Source organism: Mustela erminea, chromosome 5, assembly GCF_009829155.1.
Source record: "Mustela erminea isolate mMusErm1 chromosome 5, mMusErm1.Pri, whole genome shotgun sequence".
In the NCBI taxonomy this organism is placed as follows: Eukaryota; Metazoa; Chordata; class Mammalia; order Carnivora; family Mustelidae; genus Mustela; species Mustela erminea.
Genome location: NC_045618.1, coordinates 108,320,872 through 108,334,557, shown reverse-complemented (window position 1 = coordinate 108,334,557; position 13,686 = coordinate 108,320,872). Strand labels below are relative to the sequence as shown.

The 13,686-nt window shown below is 35.5% G+C and overlaps 2 protein-coding genes across 2 annotated transcripts in view; one reads left to right on the top strand and one right to left on the bottom strand.

The window, feature by feature from the left end:
• The window catches only part of MNAT1 (MNAT1 component of CDK activating kinase), a 204,189-nt gene that overhangs the window by 122,427 nt on the left and 68,076 nt on the right, over window positions 1-13,686 (bottom strand). The window contains exons 4-5 of the mRNA XM_032344409.1: window positions 10,103-10,206; window positions 2,447-2,587 (exon numbers count right to left, since the gene is read on the bottom strand). Coding sequence (XP_032200300.1) covers window positions 2,447-2,587; window positions 10,103-10,206 — 245 coding nt within the window. The remainder of the gene's footprint in view (window positions 1-2,446; window positions 2,588-10,102; window positions 10,207-13,686) is intronic.
• LOC116591480 (60S ribosomal protein L11-like) lies at window positions 5,185-5,780 on the top strand. Its single transcript, XM_032344410.1, has one exon. It carries the CDS (start codon window positions 5,202-5,204, stop codon window positions 5,736-5,738), a length of 537 nt encoding a protein of 178 aa, XP_032200301.1. The 5' UTR covers window positions 5,185-5,201; the 3' UTR covers window positions 5,739-5,780.

The window sequence follows — 13,686 nt, the reverse complement described above, 5'->3', positions numbered from 1 at the left end:
CTTAACAAAATTTAAGACCTAACTGAAGAGAATTTTCAAATAGGAATATAAAAAGATTTAATAAGTCAGGACCTGTTTAAAAATCTTTTTCCAAACTGTAAAAAAAAAATTGAATTTACAGTTAGGATTAAATAAATGGACTTTTGGGCAACATTATGGTAAATGCTAAGCCATAAACATTAAGACCATAACATTAAAATCCTGTCACATACAGTATAATGTAATGCTTTTCAAAGGTTAAAAAGTGACCATTAGCACAAAAACCAAATCCCAAAACAGGAGAAAAAGTTCTATTAAGTAATACTTTGCTTAAATTAGATCCAGAGAATAATTTTAGGATTTAAGCGTTCTAGACATATTTACAAATGCCAATATTATCTTTTTTATAGAATCTAAAAGATGAACAAACATAGAAAAAGAAATAGAATGTGCTTTTTCACTTATTAGGGATTTAGGAAGATAAGAAGAAACTTATTAAATACTTTCAATTAGTCAATAAGGACTAAAATGTATAGTCATATTTTAACAAAGAAATTTAATTATTATAAAAAATTAAAGTAACAGAATTTTTAAAATTAGGAAACCAGAAATTCAAAACATGCTGATATTCTAGAGCAATCTGTTATAATTAATTGTTCTAATGAATACAGTAAATTGCTAAGGATTATTTAACCACTATGTTACATGATCTAAATAGTGAAGAAAGTATGTGCAGTAATGACTTGCAGGTGAAGAAAACAGGAAGTAGTTGGGGGGGAGGGAGGTCTCACAAAAACCAATATTAACTCCAGATTATACACAATGTACATACAACATTGGCAGTTTCACATCTTGCTTCATGCTCCACTGAATTAAAGGGGAACTTCGTGCCAATAGCAGCTCAATGAGGCAGCAAAACTTAGTACTTTGAGGACTAAAAAAAATATGCAAGAGCAATTGCTATGCAAAGCTAGCTAACCTCAAAATTAAATCTAAAGACTGTATTAGATGCAATATTTTTTAATGCTAAACTGTATTTTCATTTTATATCTAAGTTCTATATTTACAATTAATTCAATTAATTGAACAAAGGAGAAGGGTTACCAAGGAAAGTGTGTTCCTCTTTGTATAAAATGATGGGGAAAAAACATATCAATAAAATAATTTTAACATCAATATTTACTAATTCATTCTTTAAAGTTTTTAATTTCTCACAAGATAACGTCAACAAAAAATGTGAAACATGTGTCATTTCAACTGTTAAAAGCCACAACTGACACTTAATAGTTTCAAGAAAAATTAATGGAAATTGCTAAGGAAAATACCGCATTCTATTTTATATGCTACTATCTTCTTAGAAAACAATTTATACTGCATTTATACAAAGTAGAAAGGGTTTATGATAAGCATTTTCCACCTAAGCCTCATTAATGCCCTCTTACTTTTCCATTACTTTTTCACCTACTTCTAATATTAATTCTTGCTTTCTCTTTTTATACCTGGTTAGCTAACTTCTGGCCAAAAGAAGAATGGAAAAATATACACATGTACATCATAGAGATACACCATATCAACTAGACCAAAGAATTAAAGTTGTATGTTAACACAACATAGAAATTAATTATGGACAGACAAGGAAAGGGAAGAATGCAAATAGACTTTTCTGGAGAGGACCATTTCTACTCTGATTTTTTTTTTTTTTGAAGATTTTATTTATTTATTTGTCAGAGTCAGTGAGCACAGGCAGACAGAGTGGCAGGCAGAAGCAGAGGGAGAAGCAGGCTCCCTGCTGAGCAAGGAGCCGGATGCGGGACTCCATCCCAGGATGCTGAGATCATGACCTGAACCGAAGGCGGCCGCTCAACCAACTGAGCCACCCAGGCGTCCCCCTCTACTGTGATTTTAACAGTATCACCCCAGCTTATAAGCATCAAGTAATATATTGTCGAATCTGTGACACACTTCATAAACCTTAGTTATTATTACTGCTGTTATCTAACAATGGTGAATACTTCGGGAGCTAACTATTGGGAAACACAACTAACAAAACACTGCCATTTCTTTGAAAATGGCATTTTCATTTGCTCATGCAAAAATATGAAACACAGTTCTCACAGAGTAACTAGAATCACTACAAATTTCACCATGAAGCCAAAATACTTGAAAATGAGCTAGTTATAAGAAAGCCAGTATTAATCAGGAGAAAATTGCTCTGAAAACAATGAGTTTCAGTTAGTAACCTTAAAAACACATAAATAACCTATTAATAGCATACTGTCTTACATCAGTTATATTGCTCTTTCATCTGAAAATAAAACAGATATTGACAAAATGTTTTTTTTAATGAAGGAACAGAAGCTGAATATATCAGCCTTGAATATACCAGTAGAAATGCCACTTAAATGCCATTATCCAGCATAATAAATAGGAAAGATAAACTCTGAATGCACTTAGCATTAATACATACCAGTTCATCTAAAAAAGCCTGCTTATTCTTCCTTTTTAGAATCTGCTGTCGTTGTTCTTCTTTTTGTATAAACAGTCTTCTTTGTTCATTTTCCTGTCTTTCTACCTCTAAAGCTTCTTCCAATTCCTCCTGTTCCCGAGTCTAAAACAGAAATATTTATATACAACATGGAATAAATTTAGTAACCAGAATCAATCCTAACTACACTCTGACACTATCCTTTTTAGAAGCATAAAACATCTAGTCACTTACAGTTTAACAGAGCAGTATCTCTACTCTGAGGGAACTAGAGTTCATTTTATTTAATGTGGACATTGTACTGTCAAAGAGAATGACACTTACCATTATTTTTTTTAAAGATTTTTACTTATTTGTTTGACAGAGAGAGACACAGAGAGAAAGGGAACACAAGTAAAAGAGAGGGAGAGGGAGAAACAGGCTTCCTGCTAAGCAGGGAGCCCAATGTGGGGCTCAATCTCAGGACCCTGGGATCATGACCTGAGCTGAAGGCAGAGGCTTAACCCACTGATCCACCCAGGCACCCTCAAGTCATTCATTTTAGAAGATTTAACAAGAAAAACAAAACCAAAAACCCAAGAATACAACAAAGAGACAATCTATATACAGAGCTACTAATGGAAACACTCCATCAAAAAGACTTATTTAATAAGAAACAATTTCCAAAACATTCCAGATAATGAAAACTTATCACTGTACTGAATTTCTTTTTCCTAAGCTGAAATGTAAGTCTTCATGAGGCTAGAGTTTCAAATAGCATTTAAGGGAAGTTGTAAGAAACTGAAGTTATTTTTTAAGATAAGCATATAAATTTGTGCACTGAAAAAGTCAAAATTCAAAGCTAATATGAATGAACCACAGTTCTACTTATTCTCCTTTTATGGAATTCCTCAGAATATTAAATAATTCCAGGCTCTGAAATTTATTCCAACTCTAAGTCATACTTCAAAGCAATTTAATATACCTAGTCTTTGCGTTTTAATTCTTATGAATGAAAAATACAGTAAAATCTAAATGGCTTTATTTTAAAGCTCTTTTTTTTGACAGAACACAGAAATTATGGCACCTCAAGAAAATACAAAATGGAGGAAGACAACATAATAGGTTTGAGCATCATGAATATATGAATAACAAAGACCTCAAAGAAAAATATATTTCTATATAAATAATATATAAAACGCTCTATTAGATTTTTTTTCAATTCATACATTAGATAAACAAAGTTCTCAAACAAAAAGATGTTTTACCTACAATTAAAACTCACTACTAGATCCAAAACTCAGTTTAGCATCTGGTCTCCCAAAGCTGATCATACTCCTATATTCCTTATGTCCACTAAGTACACACCTACATCTTAGTCAACTCCATTTAAAACCATAAATTCATCTCTGTTTACTCCCTCTCTGCTCCCCATCCGCATTCCCCTTAAATCAGTTGCTACATCCTATTAGCATCTCTCCCTATAATTTTACAAACTTTTCCATTCCATAGCAAACTTGCCATTATATTGGCAAGGTTGCTACTCTAACTCAGTAGAAAAGAGAATTCAAACTTGATACAGAATAATTAGTAGGAATAAATGTAAAAGGTTAGGGGCTGAGATATGAAAGTTGGAAAAGTAAACTACTTGACTGGAGACATATGAGCAGAAAAAGTAAGTCTTATAGTAAAACAGAACGGTGAAAACAGAATTGATAGAGGGTAAACTCTCCTTGCAGTGATAAAGGACACACAGAGAAAGAAAAGATTTCATACACAGTATTGTGGGTTAAATGTATCCCCCCAAAACACATGTTGAAGTCTTAACTCCTCGTACATATAAATGTGCCCTTATTTGGAAATAGGGTCTTTGCAGTTGTAATCAAGTTAAAAAGGGATCATACTAGAAACGTGGAGAGAGACACAAAAGAGAAGTTCATGTGAAGACAATGGTACAAATCAGAGAGGCACTGAAGATTGCTGACAACCACCAGGCACTAGAAGAGGCAAGGAAGGAGTCTTCCCTAGAGCATTTATAGAAAGAATGACCTTGATGACACCTTAATTTCAGACTTGTAGACTCTAGAACAATAATAAATTCCTATTGTTATAAGTCATCCAGTTTTTAGCAATTTGTTACAGCAGCCCTAGGAAACCTAAGAGGTTGAGCTAAGACTTCAAAAACAGTAGGTATTTGCCCCCATTGGAGAGTGGACAGCTATTCAGGCAGAGAAAACAAAGGTGCAAAGACATGAATAAAGCCAGAATGCATGGTATGGCCAAGTCATGAAGTATGGGGGTGGGGAAAAGTTCTAGGTAAAACTGAAAAGACAAGCAGAGGGCAGATCATGGAGGGTCCTAATGCCATACTAAGGCAACTAGAGCCGTACTAAGATAATCAGGACAACATTAAGGAAATTTGAGGGATAACTTTAGAAAGACAACTAGATGCAGTAAAGTATACAAATCAATCAGGTCATGACTGAAGACAGGAAAACCAGTTAGAAAAACATTTCAATAACCTAGACAAGAAATGATGAGAGACCTAAATAAGGTAATAATAATAGAAATGCAAGGGGAACCAGAATTGAAAAATGATGAGGAGAGACCATCAACAGTATAGGAAGATAGACCATATATGGCTTGAATACTTGGATGAAGAACATAATAGTAAAAACAACAGGTAAAGACTTAAAAATTCAGCTCTGGAATGCTGAATTAAAAGTGCCTATAATACTTTCTCTTCCTGTTCTCCACCATGGCGCAGGATCAAGGTGAAAAGGAGAACCCCATGCGGGAACTTCGCATCCGCAAGCTCTGCCTCAACATCTGCGTGGGGGAGAGTGGAGACAGACTGACCCGGGCAGCCAAGGTGCTGGAGCAGCTCACAGGCCAGACCCCCGTGTTCTCCAAAGCTAGATACACGGTTAGATCCTTTGGTATCAGGAGAAATGAAAAGATTGCTGTCCACTGCACAGTCCGTGGGGCCAAGGCAGAAGAAATCCTGGAGAAAGGTCTAAAGGTTCGAGAGTATGAGTTAAGAAAAAATAACTTCTCTGATACTGGAAACTTTGGCTTTGGGATCCAGGAGCACATCGATCTGGGTATCAAGTATGACCCAAGCATTGGGATCTACGGCCTGGACTTCTATGTGGTGCTGGGTAGGCCAGGTTTCAGCATCGCAGACAAGAAGCGCAGGACAGGCTGCACTGGGGCCAAACACAGAATCAGCAAAGAGGAGGCCATGCGCTGGTTCCAGCAGAAGTATGATGGGATCATCCTTCCTGGCAAATAAATTCCCGTTTCTATCCAAAAGGCCAATAAAAACTTTTCAGTGTGGGGCGCCTGGGTGGCTCAGTGGGTTAAACCGCTGCCTTCGGTTCAGGTCATGATCTCAGGGTCCTGGGATCGAGTCCCGCATCGGGCTCTCTGCTCAGCAGGGAGCCTGCTTCCTTCTCTCTCTCTCTCTGCCTGCCTCTCAGTGTACTTGTAATTTCTCTCTGTCAAATAAATAAATAAAATCTTTAAAAAAAAAAAAAAAACTTTTCAGTGAAATGTAAAAAAAAAAAAAAAAAAAAAAAAAAGTGCCTATAATACATCAAGAAATAAATATCTATTATAGTATAATGTTTTCCAAGAGAAATATATGTTTTTCAAGAGAAAAACAATGTGCTACAGAAACATTTGAGAGTAATTAGTTTAAAGGGGTAATTCATAAAGAGAAGCCCTGAAAGGAACTATGTTTTAGAGTCAGGAAGGAAAGCTAAGCCTCTTTAAGAAGATGAAAGGGGAAGGTGACAGCAGCAGGATGAGGAAATCAAGTGGTCCCATGGAAGTTAAGGTACAGGGTTTCTGTATCAAAGGAGAAGACTACACCAAACACTGCCAACAGGCCAAATGAGATTCAGACCAACAGTCTACCATTTCTAACAATGAGACACTGGTAGCCTCAATTTTCTCACTGAAATAGAATATGTGAGCATCTTGGACATAGTAGGCCTCAATAAATATTGATTAGCTATCTAGCTAGCTGAATGAATAACTGGAAGGACAGCCATCAGTAAAAATCAAACACTGTGGGGACAATGAAGAATGTACTGGACTGAGAGAACAGAAGCATGTTGAAAACTAAAGATCTTTGTGTGTTCTTCCTGATACTACCTTACCCAATCAACCTCCCTTGCTTTCACCTCCCACTCCTACTCCATCAGTAGGACTTGCTATTTTAAACTCAAACTATCTCTCCAATTTATTCTCACCTCTCCATTTCTTCTCTAAGTCACCTTTAAATTCACCAACATGACTGCAATAACTTCCCACTGGTTTCCCAAACTCAAGCTTGATTCTCTCAAATTCAGCCTCCACCAAACCACTACATTTATACTAACACAGACAATACCTTATAACCACTTGGTTTAAAACCCTTCAGTGACAATCATCCACAGACACGTTTTAAAACATTACTCCAAGTAATCTTGGAACTCCCTGATAAGATGCCTAAGGTACAATACAGAAGAGATTAAACAGATAGAAATTCAGCTTCTCTCTTCCCACTATCACTTTAACAAAAGTATTCCAAGCAAGCTTTCATTTAAAGAAAAGCTTCACCTATTAAAACATAAAAACAAGTGGGACACCTGTGTAACTCAGTCAGTTAAATGTCCAACTCTTGATTTCAGTCATGATCTCAGGGTTTCCGGATCAAGCCCCATGGTGGAGTGTGCTTAGAATTCTCCCTCTCCCTCTTCCTCTGCCCCTCCTGCCACTTTACTCTTTCCCTCTACACACACACACACACACACACACACTCTCTCTCTCTCTCTAACTGGTCTAACTATGTAAGCCAAAATTACTTTTCATGATAAATTTCCTTATGTGACCTATGCCCTTTCTACTTCTCCAACTTCAACTCTCTCTCTACTGAACTTCAGCAATATAAAGCTACTAAAACCTCTCAGAACTCTGATTACCCATGCCTTCTTGCCTTTGCTTATGATTTCTTTCTGCCTGGAATGTCCTTGTGCAGCATCCATATTTCCACCCTTGTCCCATCTTCTCCACTTTGTCAAGTTCTACTTGTCCTTTAAGGCTCCCATTTAGGCATCATCTCACCTGGAATGCCTTTCCCAATACTCTCAGAATGGATTAGGTATTCCTCCTTATACTCCTATTATAACAAGCAACAGCACTTTCCACATGCTTATGATATTATATTGAAATTACCTGGCTTCTTATTCATCTTTCTGTATAATACGCTTAGCAAATGTTCAACAAATTTATTGAACTGATTTTTTTTTATTTTGCTAAACTGACAGACATTCTACACAGCAATCTCTACTGCTCATGAGAATCTAGAAAACTGAAAATAAAAATTAAGATAATTTTAAGTAACAAGTGTTTTCCAGAATGTGGAGAAAAAGGAACTCTTGTGCACTACTGGTGGAAATGTAAACTGGAATAGCCACTGTGGAAAATGATATGGAAGTTCCTCAAAAAATTAAAAATAGAAATACCGTATGGTCCAGTAATTCCACTGCTGGATATTTACCCAAATAACATGAAACAATAATTCAAAAAGATATATGCACCCCTATATTTATTGCAGCATTAGAATTTGCAGCATTTATTGCAGCCCAGATATGGCTACTCTAAATAGGCAACCCAAGTGTCCACTTAAGGTTGAATGGATAAAAAAGATGTAGTTTACCTACACACATACCCCCACACATACATACACACACAGAGGGATATTACTCAGCCACAAAGAAAGGATAAGATCTTGTGATTTGCAACAACACAGATGGACCTAGACGGTATTATACTAAGTGAAATAAGTCAGAAGTCAAAGAAAGACAAATATCATGATTTCACCTATATATGAAATCTAAAAAACAAAACAAATTAATAAACAAACAAACAAAAAGCAGAAACAGATCTATAAACACAGAGAACAAACTGGTGGCTGCCAGTGGGGCAAGGGGTGGGGTGACAGGCAAAATGGGTGAAGGGGAGTAGAAGATACAAGTTTCCAGTTATGGAATGAATAAACTAAGAGATAAAAGGTACAGCATAGAGAATACAGTCAATGGTATTATAATAGTGTTGTATGGTGACAGACGATAGCTACACTTGTTATGAAAATAGCATATAGTATATGCTTGTTGAATCGTTATATTGTATACTGGAAACTATGGTAACAATTTGTGTCAACTGTAGTTCAATTAATAAATAAGGAGAATAGACTAAATATTAAGGTAATCTTCACTAAGACTCTATTTCAAGATTAGATCACATTCAGTTTCTCCATGCTCACAATGACTGATGATAGGTACTGCCTCCATGAAACAAGATCTCCTTAGCAGAAATGTCAGTATAGTTTTTCTATATCAAAAATGAATCGCTTTATATAACTAATCATGCAAAAGACTTTTTTTTCTTCTTTGATACAACTTTGAAGTTTTTAGAACAGTGAGACTTCAACATTCACAGAGACATGAAAAGCAAGTTGCTATCTTATCTTAGACACCAGCCATGTAAGTTAGTCCATGCTTCATGGGCCACAAGTGAGCTAAGCTCTATTCAGTGATACCACAGTTACTGATATAGGTCAACTAGCACTGTCTTAAAAAATGTGGTCCTATGTCTGTATGTTTGCGCCAATACCAAATACCTGGGTCAGTATCACTAGTAGGTATAACATTCTGCATAGAATGATCAGTTAATAAATGTTAATGAGTTACTAACCAAATCACTTAGTTAAAACATAGCTAGGTATTATAATTAATAGAATAAAATGAATAAAAGCAGCTCAAATATTCCCATTGAAATATAGTATTTGTTTTATTCAAAAACCTATAGTTTTCAGATAATTAGAAATTTCTGCCTTAAAATAAATAGCTACCTGAAATTAGATTATTCTTTCACAGCAATTCTTAGTATTTCCAAGCTTAAAATGCTAAATGAAAAAAGTATTCACGTGAAAGGAATATCCTTCTATTAATGAGTTAAGTGGGGCTAGTGCAACAAGTTACCTATTATCTACTTTGAACGTATTTTCTAATGTACCCACAGAAGGCTACTGGGCAAAGAAAGTCATTTTATGGCACATTGATCCTCTCAGAAATGAGACAACTTTCTAAGAAAGTCACTGGATATAAATGGAAGGAGAATGTAGTGTCAATTCCTTGAGAGCTTTAAGGCAGGAAAGTATCTAAATGATAACACTTGTAAGACTATAAGGAGAAAGTACTTCTAAACACAAAATGAAAACACAAGCTATGTGATCCAGATACGACTTTATCATTTTGATTAACAATCATAAATTCCTGATAAAGTACCTCAAAAATAAGTACTTCTGCTTTCCTCCAAAACTAGAAAGGCAAGTATTAAAGAAATAACAGCTAAATTGTTTAAGTTAAGACAAATCTCTGCATACACACAGTTCTTCCTTTAGAGAATATATTTTAATAATGCCATCAAAATTGTTATGCCTACAGTGTGCCTCCTATCTATGTGCCTATATACATATACAGTATTTCTGATCTGGATTTCAGCTAAATTCTTTGTAAATTTAATTCATTTTAGAGGAAGATAGCTTTTCAGGGATCATATGGAAGCATTCATTTCTAATACAAAAGAAGAAAATACTTAGCAACCAACCAGCTTTAACTTATTTTTCTGAATGACATCTTTATTTTCCTTCTGGTACATCTCCATTTTCTTTTTGGTGTTGTCCAAATCCACATTGTTGGTCAAGTTGAAAACTGAAATAGGAAACAATGACATAAAATATAGTTTTAATACAAATCCTGAGTAGATAAAAAAAATTCCTCAGAGTGACTTAATTCTTCAGATTACTACTTACAGCTCTTTTTATGTTCTTTTACCTACTGGCTATTTTAGAGGCTTATTCTAGTTCTGCAACTATGTTTTCAAAGCCAACTATAAGACTGTCAGACTACCACACAGAACATCTAAACCTTTATATCACCCCCCAGAAAACCTAAGATATATGCTTGTCATAATCATATTAGATTTGATTTTTAAAGGATCCAGTCTAACTTTAAAAGCATATAAAAGATTACTTAAATTTAAGTAAAAAGAGTAAGTCTGTAATCTACTACACTGGTCAGAATCCATACTGAAAAGATCTATGCTCCACAAACAGAAAAATTATCCAAAAGAATAAAAAATATTATACATTGGTATAGTTTACAGCAAAAAATCAAGTTTCTTTTAAGGTTTTATTTATTTATTTGAGAGAGAGAGAGAACACAAGGAGGGGGTAGGTGCAGAGGGAGAAGGAGACTCCCCACTGACCAATGCTCAATCCCAGGATCCTGGGATCACAATCTGAGCCAAAGGCACACACTTAACCAACTGAGCCACCCAGGTACCCCCAGAAAAAACAAGTTTTATTCACATTCCAATGGTCTCCAACATGGCTGGACGCAAGCCTGAATTATTTCCCACATAGTCTAGAATAGAATATAGCTTAACTAGTATAGCTTAACTAGTAAAGAATAATCTGGCACCCAAACTTAAGACTGAAATAATTTTGGGGGCGCCTGGGTGGCTCAGTGGTTTAAGCCTCTGCCTTCAGCTCAGGTCATGATCTCAGGGTCCTGGGATCGAGCCCCACATCGGGCTCTCTGCTCGGCAGGGAGCCTGCTTCCCCCTCTCTCTCTGTCTGCCTCTCTGCCTACTTGTGATCTCTCTCTATCAAATAAATAAATAAAAATCTTTTAAAAAAGACTGAAATAATTTTGTAAGAAAAGCCACTGAGGTATGTTCAAAAAAGTGATAGGCTTTCAATGAGATAGAATATTTTATAATTTTTAATTTTGTAATAATTTTGTATTTTTTATATAATTCTGACTCAAAATAATGCCTTATTCCCTTCTAAGTTTACATATATAAATTAGTCACTATGATACTCTGAATAACAACCAAAAGCATCTCTATTGGTATATACAAATCATATTATAAAGTACTAACCCATTACCCTATCCTTTACAGTGTTTACATCAACCTGTCTAAAGAAAAATCCATATCATTCCCTATGCTGTACCTTATATCCCTGTGACTTATTCATTCCATAACTCAAAGACTGAATCTCCTATTCCCCTTCACCCATGTTGTGAATCCCCTCTGGCAATAATCAGTTTGTTCTCTATATTTATAGGTCTGATTCCACTTTGTTTATTCATTTATTTGTTTTTTTAGATTCCACATACAATTGAAATCATATGGTAAGTCTCCTAAGGCAAGTGAAACAAAAGCCAAAATACAGCATTGGGACTATATCAAAACAAAAACCTTTTTGGACAGTGAAGAAAACCATCAACAGAACAAAAGGGCAACCTGCTGAATGAAAGAAGATATCTGCAAATGATGTATCTGATAAGGAGTAATACAAGTAATTTATAAAGAACTGATACGAATCAACACCAAAAATACAAATATCTGATTAAAAAGCAGAGGAACTGAATAAACAGTTTTCCAAGGAAGACATACAAATGACCAACAGATACATGAAAAGTTCCTCAATATCACCAATCATCAGGAAAATGCAAATCAATACCACAATGAGATATCGCCTTACACCTGTAAGAAAGGCTAAAAAATCAAAAGAGATAATAAATGTTGGCAAAGATACATTGAAAAAGGAACCCTCATCCACTGTTGGTGGGAATGTAAATTAATATAGTAATTATGGAAGACAATATGAAGGTTCTTCACAAAAGTAAAGCAGAAATACCACATGATCCAGTAATTCCACTACTGGGTATTTACCAAAGGAAACAAAAACACTAATTCAAAAAGATATATGCACCCCTATGTTTATTGCAGCATCATTTGCAATAGCCAAGATATGGAAGCAACTCAAATGTCCATCAATAAAGGAATGGATACAGAAGATATAGCATATACAGACAATGAAATATTAGCCATAAAAAGAAGATGAGATCTTGTCATTTGCAACAACATGGATGGACCTGGAAGGTATTACACAAGTAAAATAAGCCAGACAGAGAAAGTCAAATAGTTCCTAGACTTTTGGATTTACAGAGGCTTATAGATCTGAAAAGTAACATTGGGAACCCAACATAGGGTTACCTTTTTTTTTTTTGAGTAAGGCATCAAACATACTCTAAAGACCAATCTGATCCTCAAAAGGCCAAAGGACTTCAGAACATCAACTTATCATAATCACTGTTAAAAACCCAGGCTCACCTACATGTGTAGAAAAAAACAAAACCAATCATCAATTCTATTATATGCAATTTGAAAACTCTGAAAAAAACGAGGGAAACTGAGAAACAACAGCCCTCTAGCTACCTCTCCAGCTTTTTTACCACAAAGTAGAAAAGAAAATAGTAATTGTGGTAAACCAGGGAATCTGGTTAATATGCAACTAAGGCACTCCGCATAAATCCCACTCTGGCCCCTAGAAAAAACTAAGAAGGAGGCTCTAAACTACCAACTGCCCTTAGAAAGTCAACTGTGACCCACTTGTAAATGCAGGGTGATTCTGCTATCTTTGCCAATCACTCACAATTGACTTCTTGTATTTAACAGGTCATCTATTGAGCCACCAAATCCAATCATCTCTTTTTTTTTTACTTTATTAAATTTTTTTTTATAAACATATAATGTATTTTTATCCCCAGGGGTACAGGTCTGTGAATTGCCAGGTTTACACACTTCACAGCACTCACCATATCACATACCCTCCCCAATGTCCATAACCCCACCACCCTCTCCCTAGCCCCCACCCCACCGCAATCCTCAGTTTGTTTTGTGAGATTAAGAGTCACTTATGGTTTGTCTCCTTCCTGATCCCATCTTGTTTCATTTATTCTTTTCCTACCCCCCAAACCCCTCACGTTGCATCTCCACTTCCTCATATCAGGGAGATCATATGATAGTTGTCTTTCTCTGCCAATCATCTTTTATAACTTCTATCATCCTCAGTATCTATGCCCACTTAACAATATCAATAACTTATTTTTCCTTAGGCACTTTCTTCTCTTGACTAATTTAATACATTCTCCTGATCTGTCTCCCACTACTCCAACTATTCCTTCCTGTTTCCGTCTCTGGTTCTTCTTAGTCTCTACGTAACCTGTATGATTCTGGCTTTTGCCCTCTTTCCTTCCCTCTCTATTCCTTGGGCAATCTCATCACTTTCCATAGTTTCAACCAAATAAATGCCAGAAAATGCTGACACTATTTCAAAG

What these genes read in the sequence shown, in the direction of transcription:
- LOC116591480 (XM_032344410.1), top strand. Translation starts at nt 5,202, where the DNA reads ATGGCGCAGGATCAAGGTGAAAAGGAGAACCCCATGCGGGAACTTCGC.